Source organism: Cladophialophora bantiana, assembly GCF_000835475.1.
Source record: "Cladophialophora bantiana CBS 173.52 unplaced genomic scaffold supercont1.17, whole genome shotgun sequence".
Taxonomy (NCBI): Eukaryota; Fungi; Ascomycota; class Eurotiomycetes; order Chaetothyriales; family Herpotrichiellaceae; genus Cladophialophora; species Cladophialophora bantiana.
The window spans coordinates 363,202-378,598 of NW_015971591.1; the positions used below are offsets into that span (position 1 = coordinate 363,202).

Below are 15,397 nucleotides of genomic sequence, written 5' to 3' on the forward strand. Positions count from 1 at the left end.
AAAGGCAGTCGGTTGAGCTTCATTCAGTGTCTTGGGCAGTGCCGGTGGGAAAGGAACGATTGTGGCTTCGCAGTCGCGGTTTGCCAAGGGGCGCAGGCGCTTATTCCACCATCCCGATTTGCGAATTTTCATCTGCCGATAAGACGCTGGGAGTGATGCTGGCGATGCTGAAGTCATGATGATCGATAGAAGGGCATTCTGCACTTCTGCAGAGACAGACCATGTGTGGGTGTGTGGGCGTGTGAGGGCGAGTGGAACGGCACGATGCCGACGCCTGGCTCAACTCAAACTCCAGCAGCCACTCATACCCCGTAAGTAGCAGGATATAAGTACTTAAGGTCGCTGGTAGTGACGGGAGCTGCTGCCTAAGTAAGCATCACTAGTTAAGTCGCTAGGTACCTAGTGACGGGGAAGCCGCAGCCGACGCAGCCCCCGGCTGTTAAACCAGCAATGTCCAACCAGGCTGAGGCCTAAAATCCTTCAATTCAGCCGCCTGCCGCCCCATGTTGCATTGGTCACACAGACCTCACTCCCACCCAGCACGATATCTCGCACACCAGGCGAGCAGGACGCATGGGAAGGAGGGGCTTGATCAAGCATGACGAAGCACCGACCTGGCATATCAGAAAGAGCCACGTGCGAGTCTTGAATTAGCCTGGATCCATTATCAATTTCGCACAAGCTTGAACCTCACTCGAAATATCTTTCCACCCTGTTTCACCCTCCCCAAGCCTGCTTACCTTTACCGCACACCCAGGCGTGACGATGGAGCTGGCCCAATCCTTCACACACCCGCTGTTGGTGTTGGCCTTTGTCTGGGTAGCGTATATCCTGGGCCTTGTGGTTTACCGACTCTATCTATCACCGCTGGCTCGGTTCCCCGGACCAAAACTGGCTGCTGCTACCGCGTGGTATGAGTTTTACTACGACGCAATCTGCCATGGAAGGTACACATTTGAAATTGGTAAGATGCACAAGCAGTATGGTATGGCTTCCCTCTCGCTGCCGGGTAGCTAAGCACCATGCACCGCTGATGATGCTTGGCTTTCGCTTCCAGGGCCTATTGTCCGGATCAGTCCCTGGGAACTCCATATCGACGATCCCGACTATTACGAGGTTCTCTACTCGCGAAGCAGCCCTCGCAACAAATACAAGTATTTTGCGAACATGTTTGGTACCCCCAAGGCATCAATCGCCATCCTGGACCACAACCATCATCGCCTCTTGCGATCCAATATGAATCCCTACTTCTCCATGCAACGGATTCGAGCGCTGGAACCTGAGATCCAAGCCGTGGTTGACAAGCTTTGCTATCGACTAAATGAGTTTAAGAATACAGGCATCCCCATCACGGTCCAACACGCCTACACCTGCTTCACCACCGACGTTATTTCGGACTACACGATGGGTGTTGGTTTCCACTATCTTGATGAGCCAAACTTTGTCCCCCAGTGGAGCGAGACATTGAGCGGGATTGCAAAAAGCAGTGCCTTTTTCAAGCCTTTCCCCTGGCTTGTGTCTTTGCTGAAAACCTTGCCACAAGGCCTGGTGACAAAGCTCAACCCGGGGATGGGCTTGATGTTTGCATTCCAGAACCGTTGTGGGGTCCTCATCGACTCGGTCATCGAGTCTCAGAAGAGTGGACAAGAAAAACAGAAGTTTGATCATCCCACCTTCTTCCACGACGTGTTAGCCAGCGATCTACCTCCAGAAGAAAAGAGTGCCGAACGATTGGCACAAGAGATCCAAACCGTGGTAGGTGCTGGAGCGGAAACCGTTGCAAAAATGTTGAGCTGGACAACCTACTATTTGCTTGAGAATCCAGAAAAGCTGAACAAGATGAGAGAGGAGTTGGATCGGCTCGACCCAGGCCGAACCGCATCGTTGACAGACTTGGAAAAGATGCCTTATCTTGTGAGCCTCCTTTTTGATTCCGCCAATTGGTCAGCTATTCTAATTTGCCCGATACTATGTAATCTGCAGACGTCAGTGATGCTCGAGGGACTGAGGTACGTACAAAGCCCCTGTCGGGAAAGCATCGTCGGTTTCTAACCCGTCGGTGCCGCTGGTCCTCAGACTTTCGTATGGCGTGAGCACTCGACTGCAGAGGATTGCCCCCGACCGCGATCTCCAGTACAAAGAATGGACTATTCCAGCCGGGGTAGGATTCCTGCAATTATCAAACCCAGTCAATATTGGCTCAGACTCATGTGTTACTAGACTGCCGTTGGTATGACGAGCGTGTTCATGCACCACAATGAAAACATCTTCCCAGATTCGTACAACTTTATTCCAGAGCGATGGATGAACCTCGACGAGCGTAAGAGACTCGAAAACTATCTCGTCGCTTTCAGCAAAGGATCCCGACAGTGTATTGGGCTAAAGTGCGTGCTTTCCTCGGGTGCTCCCAAGGCATCCATTTGTCGGAACCAACTGACTGTGCTCCCTTCCAGTCTTGCACGAGCCGAAATGCTCCTTGGCCTCGCCAAAATCTTCCGCGAAGTGCACTTCCAACTATATGAGACGACAAGAGAAGATGTCACGATGGTACATGAACTTTTCCTGCCCTTCCCGAAAGTGGGAAGCAAAGGCGTTCGAGTTTTGGTGACGGATTAAGGGACAGAGCCAACTGGTTTAGATGCTGTTGCATCCTATTTTACTGCTATATTAGCAAAGTCTTTAATTGACGACGAAGTGGAGATCTACTGAACCTTTTCCAGGAGAACTGGCTTTCCGCAGGTCTACTGGCATTGCCATCAAGATGACTTTGAGATTTTTAGTGTTTGAGCTGCTCGGGCCGACCTTCGAGCTATTCCAGTATTGTGGTAACCAATTCTCATAGAAGACGAGGCTGATGGCGGTGGTAGCGTTGTAGCCGAAAGTCCGGCATCTGCTCAGGCAGGAACCCTTTCAACCACACGGCCTGGGACTTTGGGATGGGCAGGATGGGTCCAGATAGAAGGCAGCTCGGAATGGGTATTCTCAATGTGGGGTTTTCCCGAGGCCTAGGCCCTTTGCCGGAACCAAGACTGAGCCACGCGAGCTTCGCGGAGCCCCATGAACCCCTCCACGCCCAAAGAGCCTGTCATGCCACCAAATATGATGGGGGGCGCCACGGAAACATGGCTCCTCTTTCCGATACCAGAATCGTCGAATGTCTGCGGCAGTTGTCTCATAGCAATTATCTGCCGGCAAGATGGATTTATATACAGTCCGGTTCTCGAGACCCTCCACACAAATTCGCCTCATTCCCCGCCGCAACTTCGCTGTCCATCAACATGGGAGAGGCACCGAAGCACTGGCTCGATGAGCGATGCATCGACGAGTATCGACCGCTGCGTGTCATTGTCATAGGAGCGGGCATCTCGGGTATTCTGGCATCCATCCGCCTGCCACAGAAGATCCCCAATCTTTCATTGCAGGTCTACGAGAAGAACGCCGATGTCGGGGGGACATGGTTTGAGAACCGCTACCCGGGCTGTGCTTGCGACATCCCCGCCCACACGTACCAGGCCACATTTGAACCGAATCATGAATGGTCTCAGTTCTATGCCACTTCTCAGGAGATCCATCGCTATTGGAAAAAAGTTGTGGCAAAATACGACTGTGCGAAGTACATCAAGCTGAGACACGAGGTCAATGGAGCGACTTGGGATGACCGGACTGGGAAATGGCGAGTATCGGTATCAGCTGGCTGGTTCAGAGACGTGGAAAAGGGTGCTGATATACGTTGTAGATCCGAAACCTCGCCGATTACACCGTCCTCGAAGATTCTTGCGATGTTCTGATCTCCGGGACTGGCGCGCTCAATTACTGGAAGTGGCCTGATATCCCTGGGCTGCATGATTTTGGCGGCAAGTTGCTCCACAGCGCGAATTGGGACGAGGAATTTGATTGGACAGTAAGTTCGAACATAATGCCTGGCCAATTTGTCGGAATCAAATTCCAATACCACATGTGGTTAGGGGAAGAGACTCGCAGTCATTGGCAATGGCTCCAGTGGCATTCAGATCGTTCCGGCTGTGCTCGAGAAATCTGTGCATATCGACCACTACATTCGCGGGAGGACGTGGCTGGCCCCAACATTCGCCAGAGAAAAGGTCGATCAGATGGGCAAAGGCCTGGACAACTGTACGTGAAGCGCACAGCGTGCTTGGATTTTTGAGAATAAGCCTAACCATACGGGAAACAGTCTCCTTCACCCAGGAGGACATTGCTCGGTTCAAGAACGATCCCGCCTTTTATGAACGGTTCCGTAAAGGTATGACCGCTCCCAACCTGCTGAATATTAAATTGACCACGGCAATAGACATTGAACTTGAACTTCAGTCCGTCCATTCAGTGACGATCAAAGGATCCCCCGAACAACTAGGAGCCGTTGAGTTGTTCACAGAAAACATGAAGAGACGACTTGCCGGAAAGCCAGAGCTTCTTGAAACCCTCTTGCCCTCGTTTCCTCCTGTGTGTCGCAGGTTGACACCGGGTCCAGGTTATTTGGAGGCACTCGCGAGTCCCAAAGTTGATGTTATCACTACGGGAATTAAGAAGGTGGTTGAGGATGGGATTGTCACTGCCGACGGCCAACATCACCCTGTGGATGCCATCGTATGCGCTACTGGGTTTGACACTACGTTCAGCCCTCGGTTCCCTATTCTCGGGAAAAACGGGCTCAGCCTGTCTGAGAAATGGAGGGGAGTACCGTCGACGTATCTCTCGCTCGCGACGGATGAATTTCCCAACTACTTCATTTCACTAGGTCCGAACTCGGCGCTGGGGACGGGTAATCTCTTGTTGCTGATCGAGAAAGTCATCGACTATATTGTTTTGTGTCTCCAAAAGATGCAGCGGGACAACATCAAGAGCATGAGCCCTCGGTCGAGTGCTGTCGAAGGTTTTGTCCAGTATTGCGACTTGTACTTCCAGACGACGGTGTTCAGTCTCGACTGCCGCAGCTGGTACAAGGGTGGGACCTCAGACGGGAGAGTGAGCGCACTCTGGCCAGGTGTGTGGCTTTCATAACCATCTCTAATCTCGCCATTGTCACGTTTCCTGTCTAACTATCAATGGTAGGCTCGTCTCTGCATGCTATGCAAGCCCTGGCGCATCCTCGGTGGGAAGATTTTCTGTACGAATACGAGAATGAGAATGCATGTGGATGGATTGGCAACGGCTGGACGGTCAACGAGAAGACCAAACAGGTTAACGTGGACTACCTCAATTATGATCAGATCGACTTTCCTCCGTTGCCACCTGTAGGAGCGGCCGGGGAGAATATAGCGCTGGGGAAGAGGTGAAGGACAATATACTATAGTCATCCGCAAGATTAGTGCCAGAGAACTTCAACAATCGGACATAAGGGGGCTACCAGTCAGTCGGTCAGTCTGCTAGTGCTCTAACTTGTCTCGTCGGCAAGACTGTACTAGGTAGATGCAGCCTTTTCGAGGAGCAGATCCGAACAACCCCCCACAGAAATCAGCCAGGCCCCACAATTCTCCTGGCCAGCGGAAGTCCCCCCACAAGAGACAAAGACTAACCCCTTCTGTCCCCTCCAGAGGGGGTGCTGGATGCGGGGCACGGGGTCAACCGCTAGTTAATTAGAGGGATGATCAGGAACGAAGCTTCCCCATGCCAGTTGGGCCCAGACGCACCGGCACCGAAACCTACTCAGCAAAATTTCACACTCGTTAGGCAAACATGGGCTCCTCCCGCTGTTCCTCCTTCTCCTTTTCTCAGCACCGTCGTCACGCAACATGTCGCCCAGTGCCCGAGTCTACTGTCCGATATGTCGGAAGACGTACAGTCGACTGGATCATTTACAACGACACCTCGCAAACCACGCTCCCTGGCGTCCATTCGTGTGCGGCACTTGCAGTAAAGCGTTTAAGCGCAAGGACGTTCTGCGACGACATTCAATCATGTGTCATGCGCCCCCTAGGGACGGCAACGATCTGAGAAGTGCTCCCGCAAAGGTGAGGACTAATCGGACCGCTTGCGACCGCTGTGCGAGGTTGAAGCGAGCGTGTGATTCGATGAGACCCTGCAGGAACTGCGCTGAGAAGAAAGAAACCTGTTCCTACACCTGGCTCCAGGATCATACGCCCGAAATTGACCTTGAACATGCACTAGAAGCAGGACATGAAAGAGACTGCAGCACGTTATCAACTTCGCTTCCTTTCCCCTATACGTCGGCACTCCAAGCCACCTGGCCTGAGGATCGAACAGAACCACAATCTCCTCCAGACGACTTCAGAACGCACACTTACCTGCCTCCGGGATCCCTCGATCCTGCATCCGACGACATGGAGTCGTCGTGGGCGGTCACGGATGGATTATCCCCAGATAATGACTTCTCCACTCTTGCTCTAGGAACCGATTTTGTTGAACGAGAACGCGACCCTCGGGAGTCCTTCAGCTTCCTTATCCGGTTTACGAGAAATGACGAAGGCATGGGCGGGGCGTTTGCAATCGACACGGAAGCATTGAGGGAGATTCTGCCAGAGCCGTCCTTGTCAGAGAAAGATTCGGATGGCTTGAGCGAAGTGGCTGAGTATGGCGGTTCATTGCCATTCAACAACCGGTATCTGCCGGAGGGGAGGCAAATCTTCCCGCATGGAGGTTGGGATCACCTAGCAGACACTGTCTCCGCCACCAACCCTGGCAGGCCAGTCCAACTTCCCCTCGAATCCTTTGCGACTTCACAATGGGTGGAGCTTTCCACGGGTCAAAATGCCTCCTTCGAGGGATTGCGATCCAATTCCACCAGAGGTTCTCATTCTCTGACGCGATCTAGCACAGACTGCGAATCGAAATACCGTCACTTGTCGATCAAGTCACACCAGATCTTCACAGCGATCAAAAAGATGTCACTCAGCGGCCAGGGCGTGGAATCCATCAACAGGACAGGCGCGGACGATTGGTCACCGTTCTTGGAGCGGGAATGCGTGGACTTTTTCCGTCCGGCAAATCTCCACCGCTTCCACGAGTATTTCTGGACGCTCTGGTATCCAAACTGCCCAACAATACACAAACCCAGTTTCGACGCTACGACCGCACCTCATCAATTACTCGCTGCAATGGCCTTGATTGGTGCATCCCTGTCTCCATATGCTAGTGATCATTCCCGGGCCAAGCTGTGGTTCGACGTTGTGGAAAAACTCGTCTTCTACGACGAGAGAACCTACAACGTCGATGAGGGGAGCTGCATTCCCTGCTTCCCGGACCAGCTAGAAGCGAGGCTTCGAGCCCTCCAAGCCGCGTACGCAGTTTGCCTCTATCAGAACTGGGAGGGCGGGGATGCCGCTAAAGGGAGGATCCGGAGGCAGAGATACAGCATGGTAATCTCGGTTGCCCGCGATTTGATGCGTTACGCCAACCATGTGCGACTGGACTGCTTGGATCCGCACACCTTCTCCTGGAAGGACTTCGTCGTGAAAGAGGAGGTGATTCGATCGATCATGTATGTCTTCCTACTCGACACGGCTTTTACCATCTTCAACAACTTCCCTCCAAGGATGGTCCTCCGAGAAGCCACAAATGATTTGGCATGTCCCGAACCTTGTTTCCAAGCCTCTACAGCGCTCGACTGCTTCAATAAAATCCAGAAATGGATTTCGCATCCACTATATAAGAAAGGTATTCCCTTCCATGCGGCTGTCCGAAGTTTGCGACAGAAGACCCTTGACGCAGGCACTAAAGCGTACCTTTCCCAATGCGGTGTTCTCAATCTTTGGACCATTGTGTCATCCTTTCATAGTTTCCTTTTCAACATTGACCCAGTCTTTGGTTCTGACGCACAGTTCGAGACGTTGCGGAATGCTATAATCAACTGGAGGGTCGTGTGGAATCTACGCTTCGAGCCTGACTTCGTGGACTGCTACGGCACTCACGACCTCTGGGCCCCTCAATGTATGACGGAACCTGACACTCCATGGAAAAGGATCGGGTTTTACAGGAACGCCTCGGAGTATTGGTTGCTGGCGCGTGTCATGCTGGAAAAGGTGGAATCCTTTCGAAAAACGGACGAGGCTGAGCACAGCCCTTTGGAATGTAAAGACTCTCGTGGGACCGGAGTCCCGCTGATCCTGTCCAAATTTGATGAGACCAGCATGGATCAGGTGAACGACTTGATTACCAGCTTTCAACCGCTGAGAATGAGTGAATAATGTACGCTACGATATGTTCTTACACATGCGATATTGTACAGTCTGAGCCACAAGATTTGAGCGTGTAATCTCCATCCAGCTCTCGGAGCCTCTGCAACGTTATTGCATTTGCACTCGGTTACGGGATCCTGTTTCTGCATATTTCTGCATTATTGTGTCCAATCACGCAAGGCTGAAAGAATAGTCCCAGGGTCCTAAAGACCTGTCACATTCCAAGCGTTCCGTTGGCAGCGCCAACAACCCTCCAGCCTCGGTTAAGAAGCGTGGAAACGGGTTTGAGTCGACCAAATACAAGTCTTCTCTCCCCCACAACTAAACTCCCGCCTTCATTTACTCCGCTGGGGTAACATCCGAGGGGGTAGGGGCATATGTCAGGCCATACTGCCAGTTCCAGATACCGGGTAAGGGACAATGTGCGACGACTAGCTTGAGGAGGTGGTATACTCTCTCACTTTCACTTAAAAGCAGGGCAATCTTCCATTTTCCGCCAGCCTCGATGAGCCTCACCACTGGCAGTCTTCACATTGCCAGACTTTCAGGATACCCAAAGCAGCCAAGATCTTAGACAGCATATCACTGACGAAGCACTCTGTAGGCGGCGACGCGATGCCAGACACACGCCGAAGACCGAATACGCAGGCATCAAAGAACGTTGACGACCCTCTGGTGTTGCCTCCGGGTATCAGCTCACATACGTTCAAGGATTTCATTGTGAGGGTCACGAACATCGTTGGCGAACATGACGTGAATGTGATCAAGGACGTCCAGCAATTAGGCAAGGACAGCTATCTCGACCCCAGCAAGGTGCACGATATGTTCTACATCGCCGACGAAGACTACTTTGTCAGCTCAGCCGTTGTCGCGCCACGAAACGTCCAGGACGTCCAGGCCATCGTACGGCTTGCCAACGAGTTCGAGGTCCCCCTGTGGCCGTTCTCGGTTGGGAGGAATGTCGGCTATGGTGGCGCCGCGCCCCGGGTGCCTGGGAGCGTCGGGTTGGACATGGGCAAGAACATGAACAAAGTTCTCGAGGTCAATGTGGATGGCGCCTATGCCCTAGTCGAACCGGGCGTTACCTTCGCCGATTTACACAACCATTTGGTCCAGAACAACCTCCGAGACAAGCTCTGGGTTGACGTTCCTGACCTGGGAGGTGGATCAGTGTTGGGGAACACGATTGAAAGGGGCGTTGGATATACGGTACATTGACTTTGCCTCCTTCCCCGAATCGTCTAGATCGTGAATGTCTAACATGTCCTGGTCCGAGATCTAGCCCTACGGTGATCACTGGATGATGCACTGTGGTCTTGAAGTTGTCCTCCCAGATGGCAATCTCCTTCGGACCGGCATGGGTGCTCTACCTGAGCCCGGAGCGGATAATAACCTACCCGTGGACCAACAACCGGCGAACAAGTGTTGGCAGCTTTTCAACTATGGGTTTGGACCGTACAACGACGGCATCTTTACGCAATCGTCGCTAGGTAAATCCTTAGACTTGCCCCCTACCCTCCTATCAATAACGTCCAACATCACTAAGAGCTTGCGTAACATAGGGATTGTGGTTAAAATGGGCATGTGGCTGATGCCTAACCCGGGTGGGTATCAATCGTACCTTATCACCATCCCACGCGACGAGGATCTTCATCAGGCGGTTGAAATTATCCGACCACTGCGGACGGCTATGGTATTGCAAAATGTACCTACTATTCGGCATATCCTACTTGACGCGGCAGTTGTGGTACGTAAACCGCCCAAAATCCACTCTCTGTTGTCACTAGATAAACCGTGACTAACGGATTTGGTTCAGGGAGATCGAAAGGCGTACAGTAACTCCGACAAGCCACTGACGGACGCCGAAATGGACGCTATCGCCAAGAAGCTCAACCTGGGTCGGTGGAATTTCTACGGTGCTCTATATGGTCCTGCTCCAATCCGAGATGCGCTGTGGCAGATAGTGAAGGCCTCGTTCTCTGCCATTCCCGGAGCCAAATTCTACTTCCCCGAAGACGTGCCCGAAAGCAAGGTTCTGCAGATCCGGCATGACACAATGCAGGGCATTCCGAGCATGGACGAGCTTAAGTGGGTGGACTGGCTGCCAAACGGAGCCCACTTATTCTTTAGCCCGATCGCCAAAGTTACAGGTGACGATGCCATGGCTCAGTACAAGGTCAGCCGAGCGCGCTGCGAGGAGTATGGCTTCGACTTCATCGGCGACTTTGTCATCGGAATGCGCGAGATCCACCACATCGTCTGTATCGTCTTCGACCGGAAGGACCCCAAACAGCGCCGCAATGCCCACGAACTGATCCGCACCCTAATAGACGACGCCGCGAAGCACGGCTGGGGTGAGTACCGGACCCATCTGGCGCTGATGGACCAGATCGCCGGGACGTACAGCTTCAACGACAATGCACAAATGAAATTGAATGAAACCATCAAGAATGCTCTGGATCCCAAGGGCATTTTGGCTCCGGGCAAGAACGGAATTTGGCCCAAGACTTACGATGCGGATGCTTGGAGGGTGCCTTTGTAACTAGGTATAGTAAGAGAGGGGGCAAGGAGAAAGGCGTCCAACAACAGGATCACGCATCACGTACCAGAATGATTGATTTTACGGTGAGGCTGTCCAGCTGAATGGTGGGGCTTTCCCCCCCCTGCAGCTCTCTACTAGTAGTTAGCTCTTTAGCTAGCTCCGCCTTTCCTCTACTCTGTAGTGAAGCCGGAATCAGGTACTACATGGTATACATACGCAAGAAACAAGGTCTTTTGTGCAACGCTAGGCGAGACACCGTGCAAGAAAAGCTTCGGCGTCTATCGTATTGTTGGGTTTTGATGCGATACACGTGCGTCGTGAGTCTAGTTTTCGGTTTTCAATGTCTTTTTAAGTCGAGCGATGGGAGGTTCTCTTTCCTTACACCGGTAATGCATTGCGGCCAAGATGTCAAGGCGCGTTCTTGGAAAGTCGCCGTCTTTGCCGTCTCAGTGAAAATCAGTTGCATCCTATCTATCTAGCGACCCAGCGCGCTGGTGGAGACATCTGTCGCCCGAGAGTCCCAACAGGAACCCAATGATAGCATCTCCGGAGGACCGAATGGAGCGAGTGCGGGCAGATGGTGGAGGCGGGAAGGAGCGGGAGCGGGGGCGGGGGCGGATTGGGGTGTGGGGGAGACGACGGAAGGGGACTTTTGCATTCGCTGACCTTCCAGGTTGCCGCAACCTGGTCTGAGATGGCTGGGTTGGCAGAGAAACCGCAAAACAAAGAAAAGCTGCACAGCGTGCAGTCATCTTCCTTCCTAGGATTCTGTTTAGTTGGTCCGCGGACACAACATGGGGGAATTTCCGGTAAGGTCGCTCATACGATCTTTCCCTCCAGCGAAGACATCAGGCCTTTAGGAACCAGTTTCCTGCACTGGCAGTGGCAGTACGTCTAGCACGTCTATTAGATACAGTCACGACCCCTCGCGCCAGGGCATAGCATTGCGTGCAGTCACGCGAGAGGAAAAGAGAGATTCTATCCATTAGCTTAAGGGGTCAGTCCGGGCTCAATTGAAGGCCGACCTGCTCAGAACAATGGCACCAGTCGTTATCGTGACAGGTAAGTAGTCCTAATAGCACCCCAACTCTCAACCCCAGCCATTATTGGAGCTGCCTGTCGTTACTATCCTCTATGCCAAAAGCGGGAAATGATCATCACCATTCCTCCCGCGCACACGCATACCTTCACTCACTGAACATGCCCGCTGTTTAGGAGGCGCCTCTGGTATCGGACTCGGCATCACGCGATCGTTTGCCTCGCAAGGAGCAACAGTTTGTGTTGTGGATGTTGATCAGCAAGGCGAGGCGATCGTGCAGGCTTTATCCGCCGAGTATCGCGATGTTGGTTGCACCCTGTCATTCAAGCACGCCGACGTCTCGAATTGGGACGAGCTGGCCGGCGCCTTCGAGCAGATCTACAAAGACCACTGCCGAATCGACGTGGTAATGGCCAACGCTGGGATTTCCCGCGAAGAGAAGTTGATCTTGGATGAAGAGAGTCCGTCCAGGCCTGGGTTGCGGACGTTAATCGTCAACCTGATAGGGACAATATACAGTAAAGAAAATGAGACCTCTTCCCCCTCCCACCAACAATTCAAATTCCCCCTTCTTCTCTCACGGTTCTTCTCATCGTGAGCAGTGGGTGGCTTTTGGCTAACCTTAGTCTGATAACTAGCCGTCAAGTTGGCGATCCACTATATCAAGAAAAACGGTGCGCCAGATGCCGAGCACCCTCTGAGAGGAAGCATCATCTGCACCGCATCCAACGCCGGCCTGTATCCGTTCCCCGTGGCGCCAATTTACGCGGCGTCAAAGTCTGGGGTGATCGGGTTCGTCCGGGCAATGGCGCGCTCGCTCGAAAAGGAAGCCATTCAGATCAACGCCCTCGCTCCCGCTGTTTTGGGTACGTGCTACCTTTTAACCGCCATCCACAAAACACTCCGATACGTATAGATAGAGGACAAAAAGACATTCTGACGGAGGGTACAAATTACAGAGACGAATATTGCTCCGAGCAAGGATCTCTTCAAGGCCATGATCCTCACGCCCATGTCGACCCTCACAAGAGGAGTCCAGCAATTGCTGTCTGATCCTGCTTTATCGGGACAGATTGCTGAAATCCACGGCGACAAAGTCACACTGAGCCAGCCACCGCCGTATGTCGACGAGGACTCTGGCACCAACATCGAGACTTTCTGGACCCTGGGATATGCCTAAGGTGTATTGGAGGAGTCCCGGGACAAGGAACCCTGCCGTTGGGAATAGATGAAAAATTCTCATGAAGTACTAGTACTATGTAAGAAAGAATTCAGTACTAGTTCGATCGAATTACCTAGGTTACATGCATTTTTTCTTCATGGTCGGCCTTCTCTTCTCTCGTTTCCCTTCTCTCCTCCCACAATCAGACCTTTCTTCTGGTGAGATGCAGAAGTCGCATAGATAGTACTATGTCCTCGATACTTAACAAGAGTTTCGTCCATATACTTAACACCCTCGGCCTCCAGCTCATGTATACTGTATCCTAAGGGCCCGTTCGATCACTGAAGCGATATAATATTCCTCTGTCGAACCAACTGGAGTTGCAGCGGTACGATTCAACGTACGGTCAGACATCAGTATACTAGGCAGCAAAAGCTCGGAGGAGAGTGTCGAGATGTCCACTGCAACAAGCATTGCTGCTTCAGGTAAGAACGTAAGGCATTTCCTAAACCTTTGAGGCCTCCGACTTTCCAGGAGATTCCTGACGCATTCTGTATAATGCCATTAACAAGAGGAACCGTCAGAGAAGCAAGAGGGCAGACAAAGAACTTGATGGATACTAATTAGTAATATGGAAAACGTGAAGCTTAACAACAGGTACCTGTACCTATTTGTTCACAGGCTGTATCTGCTATACGCACAAGTTCGAGCCTACTATAGGAGAACTGTTTTGTTGGCCTAGCCTGATTAAGTAAGACGCGGGCTCATAGCACTGCGGCACCTTGGCACTTGCTGGGCTAGTATTCCAGCCTCTTCTGTCACAGTACTTCTCTTCCTTAATCAATCAGTCAGCTTAAGGGCCCCAGGACGGTTCACCAAATTCATGCTTCATTGCTAGCCGCTACTCTTCCATCAATCACAGTCCCTCAGATGCGGCGAGATGAATACCTCGGCAGCATGTGCCTCTTCGAGCCCTGATTATGATTGTGCCATACTTCCCCACGAGCACGCCATTCTCACTCGAAGAAACGGTTCTTTGGCCGTGGAAGACCAAGATGCTCCCGAAGCGTTGTCCCCTCATAATCTTTCCGAAAGATCCCACGCCGCTGCAATTCTGGCACCAGCCGTTGAGTCACATCGTCCAGACCTTGCGGTAAGAATGGCAGTGCAATGGTAAAGCCATCACAAGCCTCTTCATCCAACCACTGCTGCATGCCATCGGCAATGCTCTCAGTTGTCCCCACAAATGCAAGTCCAGAATACCCTCCTTGCCGCTGTGCAAGCTGTCGGACCGTCAAGCCTTCCTCCGCAGCCACTTTCAAAACCCCTGCACGACTGGTCTTGCTCGCGTTGGTCTCAGGAATGTCGGCAGGGAGTGGCCCGTCTGGATCGAACTTGGACGCATCTGTGCCGAGTGCGATTGACAATGAAGCTATACCACTGTCGTAGTGAACTAAGCTGTCGAGCTCGAGTCGCTTCTCTTGTGCATCTTGGATACTATCGCCTACAACAATGAAGGCAGCAGGCAAGATCTTGATATGATTGCGATTGCGGCCAGCAGCAACAGCACGTCCTTTAATGTCGGCGTATAATACTTTCGCGGATTCGATGTCTTTCGGTGAACAGAACACGGCCTCGGCTGTTTCTCCAGCAAGCTGCTTTCCCGGCTCGGACTGACCAGCTTGCACAATGACCGGCCAACCTTGAACAGGTCGTGCGATGTTGAGTGGTCCTCTGACTTTCAGCTCGTCTCCTACGTGGTTCAAGACGTGGATCTTATTTGGATCGACATATGTGCCGGACTCAACGTCGCGAACGAATGCATCATCTGCAAAGCTGTCCCACAAACCTGTAACAACATCGTAGAATTCTCGTGCACGCTTGTAACGATCCGAGTGATCCATGTGCTCGTCACGACCGAAATTCTTTGCTGATTCTGGGTTACCGGTTGTGACAATATTCCACGCTGCACGGCCGTTGCTAATGTGGTCGAGAGAGGCGAAGCGGCGCGCAATGTGGTACGGTTCGTCGTAGGTTGTTGAAGCCGTCGCCGCCAGACCGATCTTTTCTGTGACCTGTGAGAGAGCGGAGAGAAGAGTGAACGGCTCGAACGAAGTGACCGTATGGCTTCGCTTCAGTGCTTCAATTGGCATATTCAGAACGGCAAGATGATCGGCCATGAAGAACGCGTCGAATTTGGCATCTTCCAGTTTCTTGATGAAAGATTTAAGGTGCGAGAGGTGGAAGTTAGCATCCGGGTACGCGCCAGGGTATCGCCATGCACCAGTGTGTAAGGAGACGGGGCGCATGAATGCTGTAAGATGGAGTTGGCGAGGTGCATCGTCCTTGCTGCGGACGGCGAGGTTTTCGTGGTCGCCCATATTCTGGAAGACTTCAATGTCAGTGTATGTATAATGCTAAAAAAAAGATTCTGTACGTAAGTCTTTTGTTGATACGAACATGGCTTGGATATCAGTAGTGTATGAACATTCAAATCATCG

At 52.2% G+C, this 15,397-nt stretch overlaps 6 protein-coding genes across 6 annotated transcripts; 5 read left to right on the forward strand and 1 right to left on the reverse strand.

Moving 5' to 3' along the window:
* Positions 1-765: 765 nt before the first annotated feature.
* Positions 766-2,616, forward strand: Z519_10090 (uncharacterized protein; the record flags this gene model as incomplete). Its single annotated transcript, XM_016767808.1, has 6 exons — positions 766-985; positions 1,058-1,914; positions 1,984-2,009; positions 2,077-2,161; positions 2,221-2,384; positions 2,454-2,616. The coding sequence occupies 6 exons, from the start codon at positions 766-768 to the stop codon at positions 2,614-2,616; spliced, it is 1,515 nt and encodes a 504-aa protein (XP_016615906.1).
* Positions 2,617-3,122: 506 nt separating this feature from the next.
* Z519_10091 (uncharacterized protein) lies at positions 3,123-5,294 on the forward strand (the record flags this gene model as incomplete). Its single annotated transcript, XM_016767809.1, has 6 exons — positions 3,123-3,683; positions 3,737-3,901; positions 3,966-4,131; positions 4,193-4,261; positions 4,310-5,002; positions 5,071-5,294. The coding sequence occupies 6 exons, from the start codon at positions 3,123-3,125 to the stop codon at positions 5,292-5,294; spliced, it is 1,878 nt and encodes a 625-aa protein (XP_016615907.1).
* Positions 5,295-5,750: 456 nt separating this feature from the next.
* On the forward strand, positions 5,751-8,162 carry Z519_10092 (uncharacterized protein; the record flags this gene model as incomplete). The annotated part of the gene is made up of 1 exon (XM_016767810.1): positions 5,751-8,162. One exon carries the CDS (start codon positions 5,751-5,753, stop codon positions 8,160-8,162), a length of 2,412 nt encoding a protein of 803 aa, XP_016615908.1.
* Positions 8,163-8,768: 606 nt separating this feature from the next.
* Positions 8,769-10,695, forward strand: Z519_10093 (uncharacterized protein; the record flags this gene model as incomplete). The annotated part of the gene is made up of 4 exons (XM_016767811.1): positions 8,769-9,362; positions 9,436-9,643; positions 9,716-9,900; positions 9,970-10,695. The coding sequence occupies 4 exons, from the start codon at positions 8,769-8,771 to the stop codon at positions 10,693-10,695; spliced, it is 1,713 nt and encodes a 570-aa protein (XP_016615909.1).
* A 1,037-nt stretch (positions 10,696-11,732) lies between these two features.
* On the forward strand, positions 11,733-12,914 carry Z519_10094 (uncharacterized protein; the record flags this gene model as incomplete). Its single annotated transcript, XM_016767812.1, has 4 exons — positions 11,733-11,757; positions 11,911-12,252; positions 12,373-12,600; positions 12,694-12,914. The coding sequence occupies 4 exons, from the start codon at positions 11,733-11,735 to the stop codon at positions 12,912-12,914; spliced, it is 816 nt and encodes a 271-aa protein (XP_016615910.1).
* A 998-nt stretch (positions 12,915-13,912) lies between these two features.
* Z519_10095 (uncharacterized protein) lies at positions 13,913-15,277 on the reverse strand (the record flags this gene model as incomplete). The annotated part of the gene is made up of 1 exon (XM_016767813.1): positions 13,913-15,277. The coding sequence occupies one exon, from the start codon at positions 15,275-15,277 to the stop codon at positions 13,913-13,915; it is 1,365 nt and encodes a 454-aa protein (XP_016615911.1).
* Positions 15,278-15,397: the final 120 nt, after the last annotated feature.